This window comes from Lutzomyia longipalpis, chromosome 2 (assembly GCF_024334085.1).
Source record: "Lutzomyia longipalpis isolate SR_M1_2022 chromosome 2, ASM2433408v1".
Classification (NCBI taxonomy): domain Eukaryota; kingdom Metazoa; phylum Arthropoda; class Insecta; order Diptera; family Psychodidae; genus Lutzomyia; species Lutzomyia longipalpis.
The window spans coordinates 38,607,561-38,630,317 of NC_074708.1; the positions used below are offsets into that span (position 1 = coordinate 38,607,561).

The 22,757-nt window shown below is 38.9% G+C and overlaps 7 protein-coding genes across 7 annotated transcripts; 3 read left to right on the forward strand and 4 right to left on the reverse strand.

The window, feature by feature from the left end:
• Nucleotides 1-675: 675 nt before the first annotated feature.
• LOC129791316 (tetratricopeptide repeat protein 14 homolog) lies at nt 676-7,762 on the reverse strand. Its single transcript, XM_055829425.1, has 12 exons — nt 7,635-7,762; nt 7,171-7,372; nt 6,638-6,984; nt 6,492-6,568; nt 6,282-6,404; nt 5,419-5,633; nt 4,584-4,796; nt 4,104-4,513; nt 2,831-3,037; nt 2,127-2,613; nt 1,957-2,052; nt 676-1,885 (listed from the first exon to the last, which is right to left on the reverse strand). Exons 3-12 carry the CDS (start codon nt 6,930-6,932, stop codon nt 859-861), a joined length of 3,150 nt encoding a protein of 1,049 aa, XP_055685400.1. The 5' UTR covers nt 6,933-6,984; nt 7,171-7,372; nt 7,635-7,762; the 3' UTR covers nt 676-858.
• A 587-nt stretch (nt 7,763-8,349) lies between these two features.
• On the forward strand, nt 8,350-9,229 carry LOC129791378 (GTP:AMP phosphotransferase AK3, mitochondrial). The gene has a single exon (XM_055829534.1). The coding sequence runs from the start codon at nt 8,350-8,352 to the stop codon at nt 9,028-9,030; it is 681 nt and encodes a 226-aa protein (XP_055685509.1). The 3' UTR covers nt 9,031-9,229.
• Nucleotides 9,114-10,432, reverse strand: LOC129791351 (lanC-like protein 3 homolog). Its single transcript, XM_055829492.1, has one exon. The coding sequence runs from the start codon at nt 10,430-10,432 to the stop codon at nt 9,206-9,208; it is 1,227 nt and encodes a 408-aa protein (XP_055685467.1). The 3' UTR covers nt 9,114-9,205.
• Nucleotides 10,433-11,163: 731 nt separating this feature from the next.
• LOC129791370 (uncharacterized) lies at nt 11,164-12,570 on the reverse strand. The gene is made up of 3 exons (XM_055829522.1): nt 12,368-12,570; nt 11,525-12,224; nt 11,164-11,447 (listed from the first exon to the last, which is right to left on the reverse strand). The coding sequence occupies exons 2-3, from the start codon at nt 12,201-12,203 to the stop codon at nt 11,326-11,328; spliced, it is 801 nt and encodes a 266-aa protein (XP_055685497.1). The 5' UTR covers nt 12,204-12,224; nt 12,368-12,570; the 3' UTR covers nt 11,164-11,325.
• A 137-nt stretch (nt 12,571-12,707) lies between these two features.
• On the forward strand, nt 12,708-15,785 carry LOC129791347 (interferon-related developmental regulator 1). Its single transcript, XM_055829487.1, has 3 exons — nt 12,708-13,120; nt 13,445-13,899; nt 14,761-15,785. The coding sequence occupies exons 1-3, from the start codon at nt 13,090-13,092 to the stop codon at nt 15,550-15,552; spliced, it is 1,278 nt and encodes a 425-aa protein (XP_055685462.1). The 5' UTR covers nt 12,708-13,089; the 3' UTR covers nt 15,553-15,785.
• LOC129791381 (phosphomevalonate kinase) lies at nt 15,708-16,608 on the reverse strand. Its single transcript, XM_055829537.1, has 3 exons — nt 16,420-16,608; nt 16,145-16,344; nt 15,708-16,086 (listed from the first exon to the last, which is right to left on the reverse strand). The coding sequence occupies exons 1-3, from the start codon at nt 16,500-16,502 to the stop codon at nt 15,803-15,805; spliced, it is 567 nt and encodes a 188-aa protein (XP_055685512.1). The 5' UTR covers nt 16,503-16,608; the 3' UTR covers nt 15,708-15,802.
• LOC129791340 (protein transport protein Sec61 subunit alpha) lies at nt 16,608-19,109 on the forward strand. The gene is made up of 4 exons (XM_055829467.1): nt 16,608-16,799; nt 17,038-17,105; nt 17,310-18,401; nt 18,473-19,109. Exons 1-4 carry the CDS (start codon nt 16,793-16,795, stop codon nt 18,734-18,736), a joined length of 1,431 nt encoding a protein of 476 aa, XP_055685442.1. The 5' UTR covers nt 16,608-16,792; the 3' UTR covers nt 18,737-19,109.
• Nucleotides 19,110-22,757: the final 3,648 nt, after the last annotated feature.

Here is a 22,757-nt window from a genome sequence, read left to right on the forward strand (position 1 = left end):
TTCCACCGACTTTTTTTACCCCACTGGTGACTATATTTACCCGCCGAGTTTTAAAAAAAAGCCAGAAGCGGAAGGGTTCAGGAAAAGCTCGAAAACTCATATTTCCCGTGGAGATAGAGAAAAAAGGTCTGAGACAAAGTTGTAGGCCAGGGAATTTTGAATCTTGCAGATAAGAATTTATCCAAATTGATTTTTTTTACCCCGGTCTCCCCTAGTTGGTGTAGTTTTGAAATCGATAAATTCTGTGAAAGCAAATTGTCATTTTGTCCATTCTTCTGTTCATCACCGCACTCTTTCTTCTCTCTCTCAAGTGTCGGAGGAGTCTCTTTGACTATGTGTCTTCTGGCCATTGTCTGCAATGAAAAGTAGCATGGAGAACAAAACATATACCCTCCACCATCACCACACAATCAACTCTCTGTGTTATCCCCCCGGAGTTGGCAATACAACACAATGGGATTTTATAAATTTTCTCCCATCCACCCCCACGCAACACCCTCATACCACCCACCACCCCCCCATCCATGTGCAATGATGACAATGTATTATTATTATTATTTGTCCCTCTCAGCACAATTTTACATGAAGGAAACTTTCGCATCTCTTTTGTAAACTACAAAATGTAAAGATTTTTCCTCAATAAAATGGGAATTTCTCCATCGAAAAAAAAACATCTTTTTCTCTGCAAGAATTTCAAGAATATTTATTTCAATCGCAAACAGCTGAGTTTCTAGATAAAATCATGCTGTTGTATTATATATATTTCATGTTTTATGTAAGTTAGATTATATAGGTAAATAGCGAATGTGGGGGTGTTGAGGATGATAGTTTTTCTCTTTTTTCTTTTCGACAAATTAATTAATTTTCAGCTGTAGCTGCTGAGGTGGTTACATCATCCATTTCACCTTTCCCCTTATCCATGGCCTTTGTTGGTGTTATGCTCCTCCGGTGTTCCTTTGATGATCTCTTGCTGAACCTATCCCGCCGATCGTCGTAATTTGATTCACGATCACTGTTGCGATCGTAGCTGCCATCGCGATCATAGCGACGATCACGGTGATCATCACGTCCGCGTGACGACATGTACCGTGGATTCCCACGGCCTCGTGCCCTAAATGGGCGATCCCTGCCACGTCCACGAAAATCTCGATTGTCCCGGAAACCCCCACCGCGACCGCGATAGCCTCCGCGTGGATTGAAGCGCGACTTGTAGAAACCCGTCCCACGATCGCGATCATATCCATGCCCACGGAAGCTGCGCTTTTCAAAACGATGCCGATCCATGCTACGCGAACGTGAGCGACTGCGTGAGTAGGACTTGCTGCGGGAACGTGTACGTGAGCGATAGGATCGCGATCGGGAACGACTGTAGCGTCTCTTGGTGTAGCTCAATGATCTTGAACGTCTTCGTTGGGGTGTGCGTGAACGTGATTGGCTGGAACTGCTGCGTTTCTTGCTTTTTGAGCGACTTCGGCTGCGCCGTTGAAATTGCATTGGAGCCTTTGGGGGTGTACGATCAGCCGTAGCAAGGCGGAAACTACCAAATTTATCCAAAACAACCGGAGTTGATTTTGCAGCTGATTTAGGGACATCATACTTCTTCTGACCACCATGTGGACTAGATCGGCGTTTTTTCTCATCATCCCCGCGTCTCTTGTCATAGTAGGAACTTGATGATGTCGACGGTTGTGGTTGCCCCAAGTTATCCTCCGTATCGCTATCCTCACTGTCACCCATAAAAGGATGTTGTTTAGCCAGGGAACTACCCCCCTTTGATGTTGATGGTTTTGCATCTTTCTTCTGATCCTTTGTGAAAATCATTTTCCACTTTCCCTCTGGATAATCATCCTTCTCCGGAGATTGACGTTTTCCTTTTCCTTTTGAACTAAAATTTAAAAAAAAAATGTTAAATTCCTTAAATTCAATAATACCTAATGTCAAAGAAGAAATTCTTACTCCTCATCGATTTTTCCATCATTATCCGTTGATTTGCCATAGATTGAAGAGAGCTTTGACCCCAGTTCATCAAGTACGGGTAGTTTCTCAAAAATTCTTTAAAGAAAAATTTTTATTTTTAGAGGTAGGTATTATTAAAAAAAATTAAGACTTTTTATTTTAGGACTCACTTGAGAGCTTCACGAAGCTTTTTATTCTCCAAATCATCAAGTTCAATTTTATCCTTCTTTGTGCTCTTCTTCCTGTGCTTCTCTTCCTTCTCTTTGCGCCTCTTGCGACTCTCCTTTTTGGATTTTTTCCCATCCTTCTTCTTCTTCTTGCGATTCTTCTCCTCCATGAGTTTTCGCTCTTTGCGATATTTCGACGCCTCCTCGACAAATTTGCGCACTTTCTCCTCATAGTTGTCCTCATCGCGTGTTATCTCGAGGAATTGCCGCACCTTCAGCTCATAGTCATCAACAACAGACGGCGGAGGTGGTGCCTGTGGTACGCTATCCGTACTCATGTACGATTGATTGAATTGATAGCTGGCCGATTCACTGCTATCCCTCACATTCCCACTCATTATGGCCATTCTCTTGCTAAGCGGTGACATGGATTTCTCGCGCTTCTTCTTCGAGCCCTTCTTCTTCCTACCACCATGTGACTCATCTGAACCTGTTCATTTGGGCGTGAGAATTTTTTGTTTTTTTTTTGTTTCAAAGCTCTACTTTTTTCACAATATTTTTTTTTTATTTCTAAAAATCGAATAATAATTTTATTTTTATTTTTTTATGAAAATAAAACAAAGTGCAACCATTCTCTCTTGGGGATATTTTAACAAATGCAAAAAGGAACAAAAAGACACCAAAATCAGGGCAGTAATGGTGCTTACCTGATGATGATGAGGAGTCAGTGTCACTGGATGAATCGCTGTCCGAGTCGCTGGAATCACTAGAATCGCTACTTGATCCACTGGAGGAGCTGTACTTTTTGCTGCTCTTCCCCTTTGGTTTCTTCTTCTTTGACTTTTTATCCTTCTTTGAACTCCCCCCACCTAGAACGTCGTCCAATTTCCTCTCTTTTGTATTGAAGTTGAGTGCTAAAAAAGACAAATAGTTATTAATTTTTTCATTACCTACATTATATCTTGGGTGGAATTCACTACTTAGTCGGGCTTAAAAATTTAAGTCGGTTTTTCAGTCGGTCTTAGAGTTTAAAGTCAGTTCTTTTAAGTTTGAATTAAAATTTTTAATTGTATAAGAAGCCGACGTAATTTTCCAAAAAATCGCAATAAAATTTTTAAGTCGGTCTTAAGGTTTAAATTCAGTTTTTTTTTTTAAATCTGACTTAAAATTTTTAACTCAGATTAAGGGGGGTCTCTTGGGAAAACTGTTAGAATTTACACATTTTTAATGTTTTCATTTTTTGGGGTTTTTCTCAATCCTTATTTTACGATGTTGGTTACATTTGAAGCCTAATTATTGAAGTGTAAGAAAATCACTTTTCGCCATCTTAGGTGTGACGCCATCTTGAGATTTTACGACTTTTCCACAGAACTGCCCTAAAACAGAAAGGTAAGTTTTTCTCAGGATCTACTGGATGGATTTTGATGGGTTAAAAAGCAAATGAAAGAGGAAGCATTACTGAACAATGTACCGGAAAAGATTTCTGAATTTTGACTCAGAAGCTGAGAAAAGTAGTAAAATCTTCTTATTGACTTTTCTCAGCATCTGAGTCAAAAATCAAAAATCTATTCCGGTACATTGTACAGTAATGCTTCCTCTTTCATTTGCTTTTTACCCCATAAAAATCCATCCAGTATATCCTGAGAAAAACCTACCTTTGTGTTTTTGAGTAAAATCTCAAGATGGCGTTACACCTAAGATGACGGAAAGTGATTTTCTTACTCTTTAATAATAAGTCTTAAAATGTGCTGAAGGGTCAGATAACGGGATTTTTTTTTTGTTTTAAAATTTTTTTCGGGGTACCGTATTATTCATCCCCCTTAAACTAATATACTCCCCCCTTTTATAGCTTAAAATAGTGTTTGCTCACACGTGATTGGGGGGTCGGGTTGACTAGTTTGGTATAAATGAACATATAGTCCTATTATAGATAATTATGTATCTCTTGGATATAATAAACCATTATTCATTCATTCATACCTGGAAGTTCCAATTCTCCCGGTTCAAACAGCATTGATGGTTGTTTCTGGGAACGATTCTTGAGGTACTCCAGTGAATTCATAGCCTCCTCGTGATGTGGAATGATAACTAAACAATCCTGGTATGCTTTTCGTGCTTCCTCAAGTTTATTTTCTTCCTCATAGCTCCTTCCGAGGGCCACTAGTGTCTCTCCCATGTACTTTCGGGCATTTGCATGACTTGGATTTAGCTTCAATGCTGTTTCAAAATCATCCACGGCCTTCTTGAATGACCCACTATTGGCATAGAGTGCCCCACGTGCCACTAATCCCTCCACATTGCGCGGATCAATGTTTAGGGCTTTATTTAGGCACTGAAATGCCTCTGAATGACGCCCAACTTTGAAATGTTCAATGCCCTCAGCAACGGAACTAAAAAAAAAGAAGAGATTCCAAATCAAAGTAAATTCTTAAAGTTTTTTTTTTTAATAAAAATTCTTACCGGAAAGCCCATTTGCTTGCCTGGACTTGACGCAATTCATTGGAGTACTCCTGCTGAGGAAATCTCCCTCGCAGGCTTGACATAATGGAGTAATGCTCACGTGGAGATAGTCCAACACTTTCAAACAAATATTCGTCACTGTAGGGATTTTTGAAGCTCGGTGATGACTGTAAAATCTCCTCAAATGTAAAATTCTTCTTCTCTGATGTAATCCTAATTTTATTGTTTTTTGTTGTAAATGAAAAAAAAAAAGAAAAACAAACATTTCTTTATGCGGATTCTTTTATGAAAATTGTTTTCAAGACTTTTTTTTTTAATTTTTAAGATAATTTAGCAACAATATTAAATTGTTTTCTTAAACAATTACATATTCCTTTTGAATACCTGGAAGGAGAACTTGTACAACATATTTTTTAGGTCAATTTAATCGTTTTTTTTTTAAATTTTCCTCTTCGTATCTTTTTGATGATTTTATCCGAAATTTTTCATTTATTTCGTTCTCTGTATTATTATATTTTTAAGTAGATAAATACGAATATTTTTGTATATTTCTTGCACAAAAATATTCTCATATTATAAATTGAACTGAAAAAAGAAAAGAACATTGTTTTATTTTACCATAGTTTTATATTTTATTATTTTTTTAAGCTGCTTTTTTTTCTTTTGAGTGATCACCAACACATTTTTTGTTAAAAAAAAAGTTTTTTTTTGCATGTTTAGAACAATTGTAAATGGTACATTAATAATTTTTTTTCTTTCAATAAATTAGTTTAATCAACAAAAAAATTAAGGCATGCATCATTTGAAGAACACAAAACTTTATAAACTAACTTACTTGTAAAAGTCTGGAAACTGTTCAGAAGTTACAAGACCCGTTGTATATTCTTTATCACCAATTCTACATACACTTCCCTTCATTTCACACACCAATTTCTCAGTTTCCGCTGTGACTTCCTGCACTTCACAGCATACAAAATTACCTTGGACAAGGGAACGATTTGCAGTCTTTTTATCACCTGATGAAGTTGTATTTGAATACGGTACGTAGGCCTAGTAAAAAGGAACAATAATACATTCTATGTAAGTACATGATATATGTATGTACGTGTACAAGACTACCGTCAAAAAGTTTCCGAGAAAGCGAAAAAGGCGTATTTTTTACGGCAAATGTCAAATAATTGAACTTCTTCTTTTTAAAGTTAAAAGACATGATTAGCTACCATTTGAATCTGAGTTTGTTCAAATCGGTCAACCACAGGCTGAGATATAGTCAAAATAAAGGCTGCCACGACTGAACCACTTGACCGATTTTCAAAAATTTATCAGATCTGAAAAGGAAATTAAATTACCTTTCCAACGATACTCTTTTCATTAAAATCAGTGCACTAGCGGCCGAGATGCAAGAGGTCAAAGTCAAAATTTGTGAAATCGTGAAAAAAGCACTTTCGCCTAGGTTTACCAAAATGGCTGCCAAAAAATAACGGGTTGACCGATTTTCAAAAATTTACCAGTTTTGGAAAGGTGAGAAATGTACCTTCCAAAGACTGGTAAATTTTTGAAAATCGGTTGACCATAGCCAGAGATATAGCCACTTGAAATTGGCCTTCAAAAATACGACATTTTTGCATGCCTGGGAAACTTTTTTATGGTAGTGTATGTAAGGTGTTAGTTAGGTAGGTATATTATTATCTATTATACCTTTATCGCCAAATCCTGAACATATCTATCTTGAGAGCCTGCGGAACAAGCTACTTTTATTATATAGCCAGGTGTAGATTTATTCATAACAGTCCCAAAAATTACATCTCCACGCTGGACGTTCTATTGACAAAAGATAAAAAAAAAAAACAAAACACGATTAAAGGTAAAAAAAAAATATGTGAGAAAATTGCGAAAAAAAAAACTCACATCAAAGAAATGCCTGGTTCTCCCTGTTTTGTCAGCCGGCAAGAGCGCCTCAAGTAGGGGTATTTGTACGGAGGTATCTGTAACATGTCCACATAGTGATTGTCTTCACGTTAATTAAGTAGAGATGCTGGTAAAAGTATTATCACCTTTTCCCCATTCATCGTCCTCAATGATTGTCACAGAATGATTATCAATGAGACTCTCACTGAACAGTTGTGTGGCATTCTTGGAGATGAATTGATGCAACTTGAGACGCTTTGCACGATCTTGGAACGTGAGATTCTTCTGTCGCATCTGATAGACGGCAAAATCGAGATTTTGGATGCCCAACTTGGTCAAATCACTCTCACCCCTCTCACCCTCCCAAATCTTGAGTAGTGGCATTCCATGGTAGTTGAGGGATTTCTCAATTAATTTTGCGGATAACGCTTCACCGCTCATTTTATTTATTTTTTTTCTCTTTAACTTTTTAAATATAAATATCGTAAAACGTCTAAAATTGTAGTAAAAACATTATGATTAATTAAATATATCATTTTTTCCTTTTTTATATTATTGATCTTTTTAAGGATAATTTATCAACACTCTAATCAAAACTTTCATTTAAAAAAATATCTTTAGTTTGACAAGTGTTGATGCAAGCGACGATATATTTCAATAAAAACAACAATTTACTTACTTTAAGCTCCTTCTTCCGGAAGTATATATATACTTTCTGATTAATTATTCCATTGTCCTGGCACTTTTTTTTTAACTTCTTTTTGCCCTAATATTTTCAATTTATAATTTTTTTTCTAACAAAACTCTGCAAACACAATTTTTTTTCGGGGGTGTCGTGAAACTTTTTTTTTGCCGGGTGGTCGTTAAAATCCTGTACGGCACTAGAAACATAAGTGATACGTTCAAAAGTAATTTTCCAATATTTTCGGGCAAAATCAGGTGGTTAATTAAACTGCAATTACTTGTTACAAGATAAAATAAAGAAAAGTTTTAAAATTAAAGCACGCTGCTCCCAAAGGAAACATAAGAGCATACAGACATAATTCCGAATTGACAAGATGGCGGGACCTTGCCAATATTAAAATTGCCTTTTATGCTGCTTTACTGTAAAAAATATGATTAGTTTTTAATGAAAAGAATTACCTTATTTATTTATGTTTCCCAAAACAATGCCAGCAAAGTTTAAAATGAGATTTTTCAACACAAAAATGGAATTTTCCGATGTTGAAAAACACACACAAACTGACAAATTGTTTGACAACTGCGCGATTGGAACACTGGAATGTCTTTTTCCCTGATGGGACAGTTTAACTTTTTTTTAATAGAAAATTGGCGCCACTTTATTACACATTATTTTTTTTTTCAACAAAAAATCATAAAATGCACTAAAAACATAACACCAGAGCATAAATTCTTTAAAAAAAAAGTCACAAAAAATATAAATTCAGTACAAAATTCAAAGATTTCAAGGGTTTCTTGGTCGCTGAATAAAGCCCATTATCTGACCATCCGTGGCGTCACTTGTTCAATTTTATTTTAATTGTTGGAAAATTATATGGCGAAAATGAAAGGGAAAATGCTCAGAAAACTCAACCTGTATGACCCCAATTTCAACGAAAAATCAATCAGGATCAAATTCTGAGCCGATCCTGAAAAAAAATGGGACTACAATTATTTTGAGGTTGAGGTTAGATTTCCTTTTAGTTCTGCTATATATATGTATGTATTTATATATAAGGAATAGGGCAATATAAAACTTGTATCACTGTGTTCGTTTAATTGCATAGAGCTTATGAGACAGATTAAAATTGGACTTTAGTTTCATCAGGGATTTCGTCACGCGCACAATCCGAGAAGAATGTCGTCTACAAAGGTCTTCCGGATGCTGATAATGGGTGCCCCTGCATCGGGAAAGGGGACAATTTCGGGGAGAATTGTGAAAAAGTTCAATTTCCAGCACATCTCAAGTGGGGATCTCCTGAGATGGAATATTGACAAGAAGACCCCGTTGGGAACACAAGCTGTGGGGTATGTGAATAGAGGGCAACTAGTTCCGGATGATCTGGTAATCTCGTGCGTGGTGGATCGATTGCACGGTGAGGGGGCTCCTCGTGTGCTTCTCGACGGCTTCCCGCGGACACGCCCTCAGGCAGAGAAGCTGGCAACGGTTCTGCCCTTGGATGCCGTTGTGAATCTCAATGTTCCCTACGACGTCATCATTGAGCGTGTTAAGAGTCGCTGGGTACATCTGCCCAGTGGTAGGGTGTACAACATTGGCTTCAATGAACCCAAAGTCCCATTTAAGGATGACGTCACGGGAGAAGATCTCGTCCAGCGCCCAGACGACCATCCGGATGCAGTGAAGAAACGCCTGGAGATCTATGATAGCATCACAAAACCATTGCTGGAGTACTACAAGGCACAAAATCTACTCGTGGAGTTCTGGGGGAAGACAAGTAATGCCATTTGGCCCAATGTGGATGAATTTCTTGCCAAAAGTTTCCTTGAGAAGAATGAGACTGAAAAGAAAGCTCTGTGAAATATGTAATTCTATTGAAGCGCACACATTCTTTAGCATTAATAATGGGGGTGGGTGGGAAATGGATTCAAGACAATTTGATGTACAAAAATAATTTAAATTTAATTTTTTGGGGATAGAATGTTTGTATTATAATTGATGAAGAAAATGCCATTATACATATTTAGTTTTTTGCTCAATAAACTTCCATAAAGGGGAATGCAGCTTTTTCGGGTTCCAGAAGATCTGCTAGGAAGCAAACTGTTCCAGCTACACCTTCGTAGAGACTAAAGGGACGATCAGGTGTACGGGCATTCCTTCGAAATTCCCCATCACAGAGGAATTCCATAAATTTCCCAGCTCTGTAGAGATATTGGGGATCTTTGGTGAGTTGATACAGCACAAGGAATACGTAAGCATTCCCAGCAACACCATGACAGATTCCCGGACCTTTGAGGAGTAGCCCCTTTTTCCACACCAGCTCCGCGGCTAATTTGCAGGCGTGCAAATATTTTTCCTCATGGAAGATGAGATAGGATTTAGCCAGAAGGTAGATAGCTCCCGGAGCACCATGGCACCAGTGAACTAGACGTTTTTCGCGCGTATTATCCAGTGTAATGGGGAAGTTTCCTTCGGCATCTTGGAGTGCCAGGAAGCCATCAATTGACCCCTTAATGACATCCAGATGTTTGGGTGCAGCAGATGATGATTCGAACCACGGTGAATTGAGGAGCATATGATAGATTGCGCATACCCCATGAGCTGCACCCAGGTACTCACTGTTGTGGTACTCATACATCAACGGTAGCATAGAAGCATTCCTGTGACTGTACTCCACACCACTCTGCACTGTGGATTCGCAAATTTCGAGAATTTGTTCTGCTGTAAATGTCACCTTTGGGAGGGTTCTCTTCAGCCAGTACACACCACTGAGGAAGCCAGCTCGTCCCACCAGCACCTCATCCGATCCGTACTTGTTGAAGTTCACAGGACGACATGCTGCAAATCCAGCTGAGAAGCACTCCAAATCCTTCTGACACTGCGTCTGATCACCAACTTCCTGTGCAATGGCAGCTGAAACAGCATAAATACCAGCATTGCCACAGAGAAAGGCGCACCTCTCATCGGATCTCTTTGCATAGTGCCGTGCATTGTTGCGGGCTCTCTCAATGTACTGCTGAGCATGTGCAAGGGCCCCGGGGATTCTATCTCTCAGCACGGGGGATTTGTGAATGCGATAGAACATGTAGGCAATTCCGGCATCACCCACGTACAAATCCCCCCGGCAATCATGGTCAGAACCACCTGTATTGGCGAGAATTGCCTTCACATACTCCTCCACCAAACCACAGACGCGGTTCTTGTCTATCTGGGCATTCCCATCGAAATCTGGGAATTTATTTTTGAAATATCGCGACGACATATCACGAAAGTTCTAAAACCTAAAATTAAATATATTTTTTATTAATAAAATAAAGCAAATTTAAAAAATAAAATTGTTTTACTAACCCGGCTGAAATATAAGTTCAAAAGGTCAAATACAGGTTAAAGATTTTTGTCAATCAACGACGTCAGGGCGTCGTTATTTTTAACCCATTTGTTCCATTTTTTTTCTTAAAGAAATTTAATATTTTAATTAATTAAAAGGAAACTGATTTTTTAGTTGATAAAATTACAAAAAAGACAAATATAATAATAAAAAAAATGCTTTCTGTGTCCACCCTAAAATACAAAGTCGTCCGATTGGGCTCAAACTTGGGATGAGCACGAATTAGGGTCCCCACATCTTTCCGTGCCGAAAATCTTTCCGTCCGGCCGTCCGGAACCTTTCGCTGAATTACAAGAGAACGGTAATAGTCTTGCGGTCAACGGCAAAGTTCATATATCGGGTGAAAGACATCTGATTATGAAGGCAAATCCAACCCCCCATCCGCCATTTTGGAACACCCCTAAATTTTATTTTCGCTATATCTCAGTCCCACTAATAGCTAAAAAACTGAAATTTTCAGCCAACGCCCACGATTAAGGCTTTTCACAAAATTTCTGCGCGTTTGCTGTGATTCGGCATGCGAAGTCTTTTCTCAAAATTTGCCCATCCCCAATTTTCAGCCAATTTCACATTTCACTGACGAAGAAAGAATCACAGCCCGTAAGTTCTACTTACCGTTCGTTTTATTTTGTTCTATCCATTTTATTGAATTTTATTAAAAGGAAAAAAAAAATATATTTTACATCAATAAATTCTTTTTCTCTCACAATTTCACCTAGTGCTCGAGGATGGATGGTAGGTAGGTGGGGCATCCTATATTTGTCTTTTTAAGAGGAGCCTCCAGCAGACTTTCGAAGACGCGCACGACGACTGTGGTGCCTGTTGTGAGCTGCTCCAATTTCAATTTTCAGATTTTTTGCAAATTCACTTTCTGGTAAATTGGAGTTGTCTGATAAAGATAAATAAGAAAGATTGGGATTAAAAAAATAAAATGTGGTGTGGCCAGGAGGAGAATAGGAAGCTTACCTTTCCACACCTGGATGAACCTGTAACTCTTTAGTGCTAGTTTTTTGTGTACGCCGCTGTAGTTAAAATTAATGATGACATTGTCATCCATGAGATCCTTGAGTTCTGCATTTTGAACAAATGAAATGTAAGCATTCTCAAAATCTGGCTCCTCCAGTAGATCATCGAATTCCTTCAGCTCCTGCACAGTCTTCATGGGGAGGAGTTTTGTAATTACTGATGTATTGTTGATAGACAGAGATCCATTTCCGGTGGTGTTCTTCATCCACTTTTCAATGTTGGAAATGCGCTTATCCATGCTGAGGAGGAGCATGTAAATGTCATTGAGGGTCGCTGTATCCGTTGCATGTCCACCACCTCGTGATTTCTTCCTCTTCACCGTAATGCGTATCTCATCATCCGAATCCCCATCGCGTCCTCCGTCTGCTTTTGTTGCTCCAGCTGAGATCTCATACTGATTGTCCACACTCACATCAAAGGAATCCACAAGGTCCACCACCTTCTTATCATGATGATCACCACTGCTGTATTGCTCCTCTTCCACAACCATCTCCTCCTCTTCAATGATCTGTTCTGACAGCGGATCACCTCCTCCTGCTTCTTCTGTATTCTCAATGCTCTGCTGCAGCAAGTCAATATAATTCAAATTTTCACGTTTCACCTTCTTGGCCAGACTCATGATGATTTATTTTTAATTGTTCTGTGGATTTAGATGTTTTTTTTTAAAAAGTAGTTTAAAATTTAAATTTAAAAACATAAAGTTAGAGCACAACATAAAAAATAAGAAGAAGACTCACAAAAGCTCCCGTACCAATATTTTTTTACTTTTTCCTACAAACTCACCTTTCGCAATTGAGGTTTTCTCGGGAAAATGCCACAAAATTCTTATCGTCAGCCTCAAGGAGGGATTCTGTGGGGTCAAAGCAATGCCGGGGAAATGTTCAATTGGTGGAAAAATGCGGAAAATTGCCAAAAAGATTACACTGAAATGTCAAAATAGTGATATTTTATGTACTTTAGCGTATGTAGCGGTAGCGAATACTGTCAGTTCGGGTCGTGATTTGGAGTATTCAAGGTAATCATCCCAGGACAAATCATGTGCCTCTGCATTAAACATGTCCGTAGCTATGGAATCTCATGGGATTTTCCATTGCCATGTCCACAGCTCATGTCACAGCACATGTAGGAACATTTGTTATGGGGACATATCATTCCCACCACAGTCATTTTTCTTCTTTGGATGCGATTTCGTGAAAAATGGTAATTTGTGTGAAAAATACAATCACCCATGTCCATCTCGATCAATTTGTTCCTTGTGCTGATATAAAAAGTCTACTCTCCCATGTGAACAGACATTTGATAGCGAAATTCTCTTGATTGTGGCCACAAAAGAGTTGTGCGAGAAAAATTTCTTCTTGTTCAATTACAAAAAAAAAGTTTCCTGGGAAAATTTTTTGTTACATCAACAATTTTTCTTTTTTCATTCACAAATAAAAGCTAAAAAATAATTTTTCAAAGTGGATTTTAATAGTTCCAAAGTACATTTTGGGAGAAAAGTGAAAAATATGCCGAAGAATAAGGTGAAACGGGGGAAAGGTGAGTTTTTTCTTTCTTTTTGCCTTTTTTTGCTTTAGCTTTTTGAAGGGGCCACACGTGGAAAAAAAAGCCATGCTGGCAAAGGAAAATCCCCCTTGGGAGAGCCTTTCTCCCAAAGTAGGGGAAGACTCTCTGTAACAGCTGTGCCTCGTCATCATCCTTGGGATCACGATGTGACCTTGTGATGTGGTACTTTTGGCGACATTAGAGAGCCCCTGGGCAAGAGGAATTGTGGGTGGTGGGAAGTTTGTCTGCGTGTGTGTGTGTTTGTGTGATTTATGCTTATGTAGACTGAATGTGATTTCATAACAATGTGGTCCACAGGTCGCTTGGTGGAATTGTCAGACGATGAATCCGTCAATGATAATGCGAGTGTCATCTCCCTGCAGTCAGACGACTGTGGCGGAAGTCTCGAGGATGGGGGTGCAGCGGAGGAATTCGGGAGTGTCACGGAGAAGTATGAGGAGAGATTTATGCAAGCCCTCGAGAATGCCACGGAGAAATCCATCCAGACACGCGTGACTGCCCTCCAGACGGCATGTGAGATTCTCATGCTGCGCTACATACCAGATACCGTGGATGACCGCAAAGTGACCCTAATTGACATCATCGACAAGTCCCTGAGACGCGGTAAAGGTGCCGAACAGGCTAATGCAGCCAAACTAGCTCAACTCCTCAGTATCCAACTAGCTGGGGATGATATTATTCCAAAGGGACTCAATCAGACGCTAAATGTAACGGCACAGGATAATGCCGTCTCATACGATGCTCGAGCAAAGGTGAGTCATCATACCACACCAATTAATTACCTACATTAGGTATTGTATTGAATTGTGAAATTGTAATTGTTAGAGATCGCAAGTTATTCAATGGACTATATTTATTTTCAAAGTGATCTTCGGTGTGGGTGGGTGTCGAAGGATGATAAATTCAATGGAAATCTATAAAAAAAAATCAGTTAATATAATTAAATCCTTTCTAAATACTGTACAAATTATTTTTACCTATTGTTTATTCGTTAGCTGCTTTTTATTCCCTTCACTCCTTTGGTTTTCTTGTAGCAAATCCTATTTAAAATTAATTTTAATTTGCTATCTTCCATTTCTTTTACCTTTTATTCATTCAGCTTTTAACCCTTGGAGGATTTTGCTGGCCAAAGTGGCCAAATCGACATCTTTCAATTGCTACAAAAATAAAATCTATTTTTAACATTTCGTGATAATTTCTACATCTTCATGTAGGGAAGTTCAGTTTCCTCAAGTTTGCCGAAAGAAAACTAGGAAAAACATTTCTTTTTGAGAGAAAATCAAGGTCAAACTTTTGAGGTTAGAAACCTCGATTCTCCTTTGTTTTTTATGAATATATTTATCATCCTTTTTCCTCGATAAAATTCTATAAAAGTATTTCAATTACTAGTGTCTACTCTTCATTTTATGATACAAATATTCACGAATTACACTTACTATTTTATGTTGTTTTATAAAATTCACTTTGGCGTCCCTTCAAATTCATTTTTCTTTTTCTACAACCGCCTACTACGATTAACTATTGAAAGGCCTAAACCTTACAATTTCCCGTAAAAAGGGCTATTCGGGATATTCCATCTTTAATAGTAATTTTGTGAAATTATTTTTTCACAGTGCTGTACTGCGTTGGGATTAATTAATTTCCTTAGTGAGGACAATATTGGGGACATCTTGGGGCACATGAAGAATTTCGAGTCAATCTTCTGCGGTAGCTACCTCAAGGGGGATCACACACCGAGTTCAGCCTCAGCTGAAGCAGCTGCCCTCCACAGTGCTGCTCTGGGTGCATGGAGTCTCCTGCTGACACTCCTACCACCGGGAGATTTTGTCTCATTCATGAAGGAGCGCACCCTTCTGCCCACACTGCCCAACCTCATGGGGATGCTGCGTTCACCCCATTTGGATGTTCGTATGACAGCTGGTGAGGCAATTGCCCTTGTCCTAGAGTGCGGCCGGGTGCACGATGAGGATTTCATGGATGAACATTTGGGGAATTTGATTGAGATGACAAAGCAACTGGCTACGGATTCGCAGAAATTCCGCGCAAAACGCGACCGGAAGACACAGAGGGCAACATTTAGGGATGTCTTGCGGTACATTGAGGATGAAATATCGCCGGAAATTAATGTGAGATTCGGCAAGGAGACACTCGTACTCAATACCTGGTCAATGCATCATCAATACACAGCTGTGTGCTCAGCCATTGGCTCCGGAGTGACTGTTCATCTGGCTGAAAATGACTTCCTCCGCGATGTCCTGCAATTGGGCGAAAAGATCATGACCATTGGCGCAGTAACGACGAAACAGAGTAAATTGGAGAAGCATCTCATCAATGCAGCTGCATTCAAAGCACGTACCATTTCCAGGAGCAAGCACAGGGACAAGAGGTCAGCTGTTATTAATTGATGACAACCTCCCACCCCTCACCCCCGGATATCTTACTCACGATCTTAAACAAAAAATTTGCGTAACTTTTTTTTTCTTTTGTAATAAACTCCTTGAGATTTTCCCGAGGAAGGATTCTTTGGTGTGTTGTAGTGTAAAAAAAAAATAAGAAAGAATTATTGCTTCTATAGATAATACCAAAATATATTCACCGTAGATAAAATAATAAAATTATAAAAGAAAAAAAACCAAAATACCTGAGATTCATTTTTTAGAGATTTTTTACTAAATCTAGGAGGGGTTTAAGCAATTCCTCAGCTGGTACTCCCTCTTGGTCGTTGTCAATCACAAAATCCCAGTCTGTGATGTCGTCCAAGTCGCACTCAGACTCAGCATCATCCACACCTGCTTGGAACACCCATCCACGAGCGGATCTTGTGTTGTCTGAACATTTCACACGAATCTTTCGGATCTTCTGCGGGGGGTAGTTTTCGGTGAACCACCGGAGGTCTGTCTTCCTCCGGATATCACTCACAATGCAAATTGGCATCGTCACTAAATAGACAACATTTCAGCAAAGGATTCCCATGAAAAAGATCCAGGATTTCCTCACCATTTTCCATTGCTTTCCTGCAAAAGATCCCATAATCCTTTGCACGCTCTTTCTCACTCCATTCAATCATCTTTTTACGGTGATTCTCCTTGTAGGTACCATCACTCAGCAATTCCTGAAGATCCAGCGCGTGTTCTTTTGCCCAGAATGACTTTATTGGTTCTGAAATACGTGCAATTTCGCATTTATCGCGATCTAATCTGAAAATTTGAATAAATTTTTTTCAATATTAATATTTCATCAAGGTTATTTCACTGTAAAATATCCCCCCTTACATGCTCAAGAGGTGTTCAGTGAGAAAATCCTTTCCACTCTTCCTTTTACCACTGAAGAGAAGAATTATTTTTGGATTTTCCATTAAAAAAAATCTTTTCAAAAATAAAAATCTGTGTAAACAAAAAACACGCAACACACACACATACAAGGAGAAACAATCCACGTGGTGGCGCTTGAAACGCGACTGAAGCGACGCCTGGTGACATGGAAGGTGAAGTAGGGCCACGTAGCTCGTCGTGTCAAAAATTTTGAGCAAGAGACTCGCTCTCTCCGATTCCGACGAAGAAGAAAGTTCACAAACAGTCGTGCTTTGGTGCAGTTTCTTCAGCAAATTTCTCCGTTTTTTAGTGTAATTTAAACCCATCTACCACCATGGGGAGTAAGTACAGGTACCCCCTTTGCGGGGGCGCTACTGGGATTTAGGGGATTTTGCGTAAAATCACGGGAATTTGGACTTAAATTGTGGGGGGCGAACGACATGGCCCCGAAATTTTGCTTACGTGTATACAAAATCTCAAAGAAATTTACCGTAATTGTGCCCCCACCTGTCCCAGTAGCCACATCTTGAGGTGTATTTGCTCAATCCTAACACCCCCAATGTTTCCTTTTGTTCACAGTCAAGTTCCTGGAGGTGATAAAACCCTTCTGCAGCATATTGCCTGAGATTGCTAAACCTGAGAGAAAGGTAATTTTATTTTCATTCACATCCCTTCCTGCCCGCATCCTTTGGGTGTCTCTTGAGGAAGCAACAGATCCCGTGTGTGTGTTGACATGGGAATGAGATTTCCGGCCAGATCCTAACCTCATTTCAATCACATTGCTCTCTGTGTGTGTGGATCCGGAAGATAAAAAGTAATTACCATGTTCTGCTTTCTTTCCATGTGTGCAGATTCAATTTCGGGAGAAGGTGCTATGGACAGCCATAACACTCTTCATCTTCTTGGTGTGCTGCCAAATCCCCCTTTTTGGTATCATGAGCTCCGACTCAGCGGATCCCTTCTACTGGATTCGTGTTATCTTGGCATCAAATCGTGGTACCCTAATGGAGTTGGGCATCTCCCCCATTGTCACATCGGGACTCATTATGCAACTGCTGGCTGGGGCAAAAATTATCGAAGTTGGTGACACACCAAAGGACAGGGCACTTTTCAATGGGGCACAGAAACTCTTCGGAATGGTCATTACTGTGGGTCAGGCCATTGTGTACGTCATGACGGGGATGTATGGTGAACCATCAGAGATTGGTGCTGGTGTGTGCCTCCTCATTATTATTCAACTCTTTGTGGCGGGTCTCATTGTGCTCCTCCTCGATGAGCTCCTGCAGAAGGGCTATGGCTTGGGTTCGGGTATTTCACTGTTTATTGCCACAAATATCTGCGAGACAATCGTGTGGAAGGCCTTCTCACCCACCACAGTTAACACTGGCCGCGGTACGGAATTCGAGGGAGCTGTAATTGCCCTTTTCCACCTCCTGGCAACACGTCAGGATAAAGTTCGTGCACTCCGGGAGGCATTCTACAGGCAAAATCTGCCAAATCTCATGAACCTCCTCGCTACCGTCCTCGTTTTCGCCATTGTCATCTACTTCCAGGGCTTCCGGGTGGATCTCCCGATTAAATCTGCCCGCTACAGGGGGCAGTACAGCAGCTACCCCATTAAACTCTTCTACACGTCCAACATACCCATTATTCTGCAATCTGCTCTCGTTTCCAATCTCTACGTCATCTCACAGATGTTGGCCGTTAAGTTCCATGGGAATTTCCTTGTGAATCTTCTGGGGGTATGGGCTGATGTTGGTGGGGGTGGTCCAGCTAGATCATACCCCATTGGTGGGCTGTGTTACTACCTTTCACCACCGGAAAATGTGGGACACATCCTTACGGATCCCATTCATGCAATTCTCTACATTGTCTTCATGCTGGGCTCATGTGCTTTCTTCTCCAAAACATGGATTGATGTATCCGGCAGTTCGGCTAAAGATGTAAGTTTTAACACTGATAAAAAAATTCACAAAGAAAAAAATTATTTATTTATTTGTTTAAATTTGCACAGGTGGCAAAACAACTCAAGGAGCAACAGATGGTGATGAGGGGTCATCGTGATAATTCAATGATCCACGAACTGAATCGTTACATCCCCACCGCAGCTGCATTCGGTGGGCTCTGCATTGGAGCTCTTTCCGTACTTGCTGACTTCCTGGGGGCAATTGGTTCTGGCACGGGTATCCTCCTTGCTGTGACAATCATCTACCAGTACTTTGAGATTTTTGTTAAGGAGCAATCTGAGATGGGTGGCATGAGTACACTGCTGTTCTAAGACAGTTTATAACTTGAGAGAGTGAGAGAGAGAGAGAGGCTCGTGTGGATTGCAGATAAAAAAGAAAACAACAAATAACAACAAAAGACTTGCAATTAAAAGTGAATAAGAAAGAGGAATTAAATGAGAAAAGACAAAGGATTTATTTCTCTCATCTCTCCTGGCTCTGGGCAGCATGATGGGGGCGCAATTTGGTGTGTAGTGTAACAAAATGTGTTGGAATATTATTGTTAAACTACATTTTCATTACTTTTTTTTTTTACTTACAACACAACTCATGCAGACATAACGCATTAATTTAATGTTAAATGAGAGAATATTTCTTATTTAAATTCCGTGTAAAGAACAATACAAATTAAGAATTGATAAATCACCTGAATTTTTTTCTTTATCATCTTTAACTCTTTCTTAACCCTCGCATTGCCATGAGGGGTAGTTGACCGACCCCAGAGCTATATTTCAATTAATTTCGCCTTAGTTCTTAGAGGGATAGAACCAAGCTTTTGGGAATAAGTTCCTTGGTTATCTGAGAAGATTGTGTCAAAATTTCAGGTCAATCCGACCACCAGAAAACAAGTTATTAACAAAAATGTAAGAAGAGGGAATTCAAAAATTAGCGTAACGGTCAAATTGATTCCATTTTTTCTTCTCAGTTCTTCTTGGCCATTCTAACCTCAAAAAATCTTTGCAAAAATCATCAAAAAATCAGTTTTAAAATTATGTTTGTGTTCTAAAATAGACAAAAGACTAATTTAGGGAGTACCAAGGAGTCTATTAAAGCTCTTTTGACCGAAAGAATTCGCTTATTTTGCGAAAAATGCGCAACATTTTTAGCAATGTACGTGAGTATTTTGATCATGGCGTACGGACGGTTAAGGGGGGTCTCTTGGGCAAACTGTTGGAATTGACAAATTTTTATTTTTAATGTTTTAATTTTTCTTAAACTTGGAGCCATATTCAGCGAAAAAAAAATTCTCTTTTTTTATGATAAAAGGTCATTTTGGTATTCAACGTAAAAGATAACAAAAAATTGGTATTCACATTAAAAAACTAGTCTCCAAACTTTTATAAAGTCTCCAAAAAAATAGAATTGGTATTCAGGGTAAAAGTTTGTATCGAGTTTTTTCTTTTATGATAAAAGTGAGTATTGGAGGCCCTTCTATGAGCGTTTTAAGCTATATTTTATTCGGTTTGATGATGTGAAAAATTATGAATCTGACAGAAATTGATTTCAAACTACATAAAATTATGAATGCAAAATAATGTTTTTGTTTAGTTTTTGCTGATAATTAACTAAATAATTTATTTATTATATATAAACATTAATTTAAAAAAAAAACCAATTCTGCCCAAAATGCATTTGATAATTTCTTCACAATTTTGTGAAATAATTTGTAATGACCATTTCAAAGGTTTTACCCATACTGATAAAAAAATTTTAAACAATTTTATTTTAAAAAAATCGGTATTCTTCATAAAATATTTTTTTATGTTATAAAAGATTTTATTGACGATTTTTTACGCTGAATATGGCCCTTGGTTTTCCGATTTTGGTTACATTTGTAACCTAATTTTTGAAGAGTACAAAAAACACTTTTCACTGCGACGCCATCTTGAGATTTTCTAACTTTTCCACAGAACTACTCTAAACACACAAAAGTAAGTTTTTCTCAGGATCTACCGGATGGATTTTGATGGGGTAAAAAGTAAATGAAAGAGGAAATACCAATGCAGAAATTGATGAACAGAATTTTGAATTTCTAATCTGGGGTTGAGAAAAGTGGAAAAAAGTGACTTTTGTTCAGATATTTTTGACGTTTTTCCATTTTTCTCAGCCCTAGAATGGAAATTCTCTCAAAAGAGACCCCCCTTAACACTTGGAGGACTTTACTGGTACTTACTACCAATTTGAACCTAAAAATCGTCACAGAATAAAATCTATTGGACCTATCTCGATGAATTTAGCATCTATGTGTAGGGAATTTTAATTACTTTAAGATAACAGAAAGAAAATCTCGAGAAAAGTCTTTTCTTTGGAAGATAATTGAGGTCAAAGTCAGAATCCAACGCGGAGGATCAAATTGGTAATAACTACCAGTCAAAATCCCATACATTTTTGCCATTGTTTTGAGGTTATGTTTCCCCATATTTCCCAAATGAAATGCTCTTGTTCACTTTTCCTCGGTGAAAAACATTAATGTGGACTAATTTTATTGCCGGAAGTGACTAAAAAGTTACTTTAAGAATCAAAGTTTGTGATGATTTAGGCGCAATAATAAATTATGTAAAATTGTAGCTAAAAAAGTCGTTTGAATTGGCAATTTTGCATCGATTCTACGCAATTTTTTTCCAGTGACGATTTTCTAAATTAAATATTTAGTAATTCGGTGTAGGAATGCTTGAAGGAGATTGAGAATTAGTGAAACTTTCGATCCTTGTTCAATAAACTGATTAATAATTAATTATTGAGCATATTTTATCAACTGGTACTTATTACCAATTTGATCCTCCGCGTTGTGCCAAATGTTGGGTCCTCCAAGTGTTAAAAAGATTTCCCAAAGAAATTGGTCGATTTGAGGCAAAAATTTGGGTTTTTTTTTTGGGAGTTGATAGTTGAGTATTTTTCTCATCCTCCCTTTTTCTTCTTCCACCCACATACCACAGCTCGCCGGATTCTTTTCACTTTAACGTAGGGAACGGTATTATGTGTAGTCTGTCTCTCATTTAACGGAGTGAATGGATTGTAAAGGAAGACAATGGCAATGGCATAGCGCGATTCTCATTTAGGGTTTTCGGAGAGGAGATGGGCGCGCAAGTTGATGATGGCTGGTGGTTGGAGGTATAAAATTTCCATTTTCATTGTTATGAAACTTCCGCAATGGCAAAGAGTGGCTGAGCTGCGATTTTCATTCCTGTCTCCATACAGAACGCGCGCATTTCGCATTTTATCTCATTCCTCCCCCCATGTTTATGTAGATGCTTTTTTTTTCTTCTCGTCCACATCGTGTGCCGCGAGCTTTTGAGAGAGCTTTTTTCCTTCCAACACCACCCACCCACGCAAGGCCTAGTGAGACGTGAGCTTTTCTTTGAGACGGGGTGTTGGGGGTGGTGAGCAACGAGAAAAAGGGTGTGGAGCATGTGCGTGGAGAATCCTTTTCGCGTCTCTATGTGTAAAAGGTGGTGGTGGTGGTGGTGGGTATTGCTAAACAGGCTGAATTTCTCTCACCCAGCATAATACATAATATTTCCCACTCTCATAACACACCAAGATTCGTCATCGTGGGAAGCAAGAGTGAAAAACTTTTTTGGCGCCTGACGGACGAGAAAGTGAAAAACTCCACACCAGCCAGCCAGTATGTTTGATGGTGGAAAAGGCGCACAAATATCACGCGCGCGTCTGCAAAAGAAAAGCGAAGGAAACGGAAAAAGCTGAATACTGATAAACCTAATATTTTTCCATGCCCCGACACTGCCATCCCACTTCGCATGGACATGGGTAATGCTGTCTGTTCAATAAACCTTCATTGGCCGCCATCAGATTAGACGAGAAACTTTCGGCTGTAGTAGATTGTTTTGCGTCTCTTGAGATTCCTCCTCATCGGTTAGAAAGTCCTCCTTTTCTTCCATTCATTTTTGCTTGCCCCATGATGGTGGGGAGAAATCCTTTTTCTGTCTGACAGATGGATTTTTTTTGTCCAATCCTCCATAAATCCTTCACGTGATCTCTGGGATTCATAAATTAGGATTTTTCTTTCAATGGAAATAATTGTTGGTAATCAAGGTTGCAAATTGACGAAGTAGGCTAGATTTTCACAGGTAAGTTGAAGTCTAAAATAAAATTTATAATCTCGAAATTATAAGATTTTACTTTTTAGCATTATTCGCGATTTATTCCTTCAATTTGTTCCCATTTTTTTGTTCTTCAATTCAAACAGAATTAAAATGATTTCTCTATTATTTCATGTAAATATTTTTAGCTTCTCTTACCTCAAAATGGAAACCTCCCATGACCTTCTTAGTC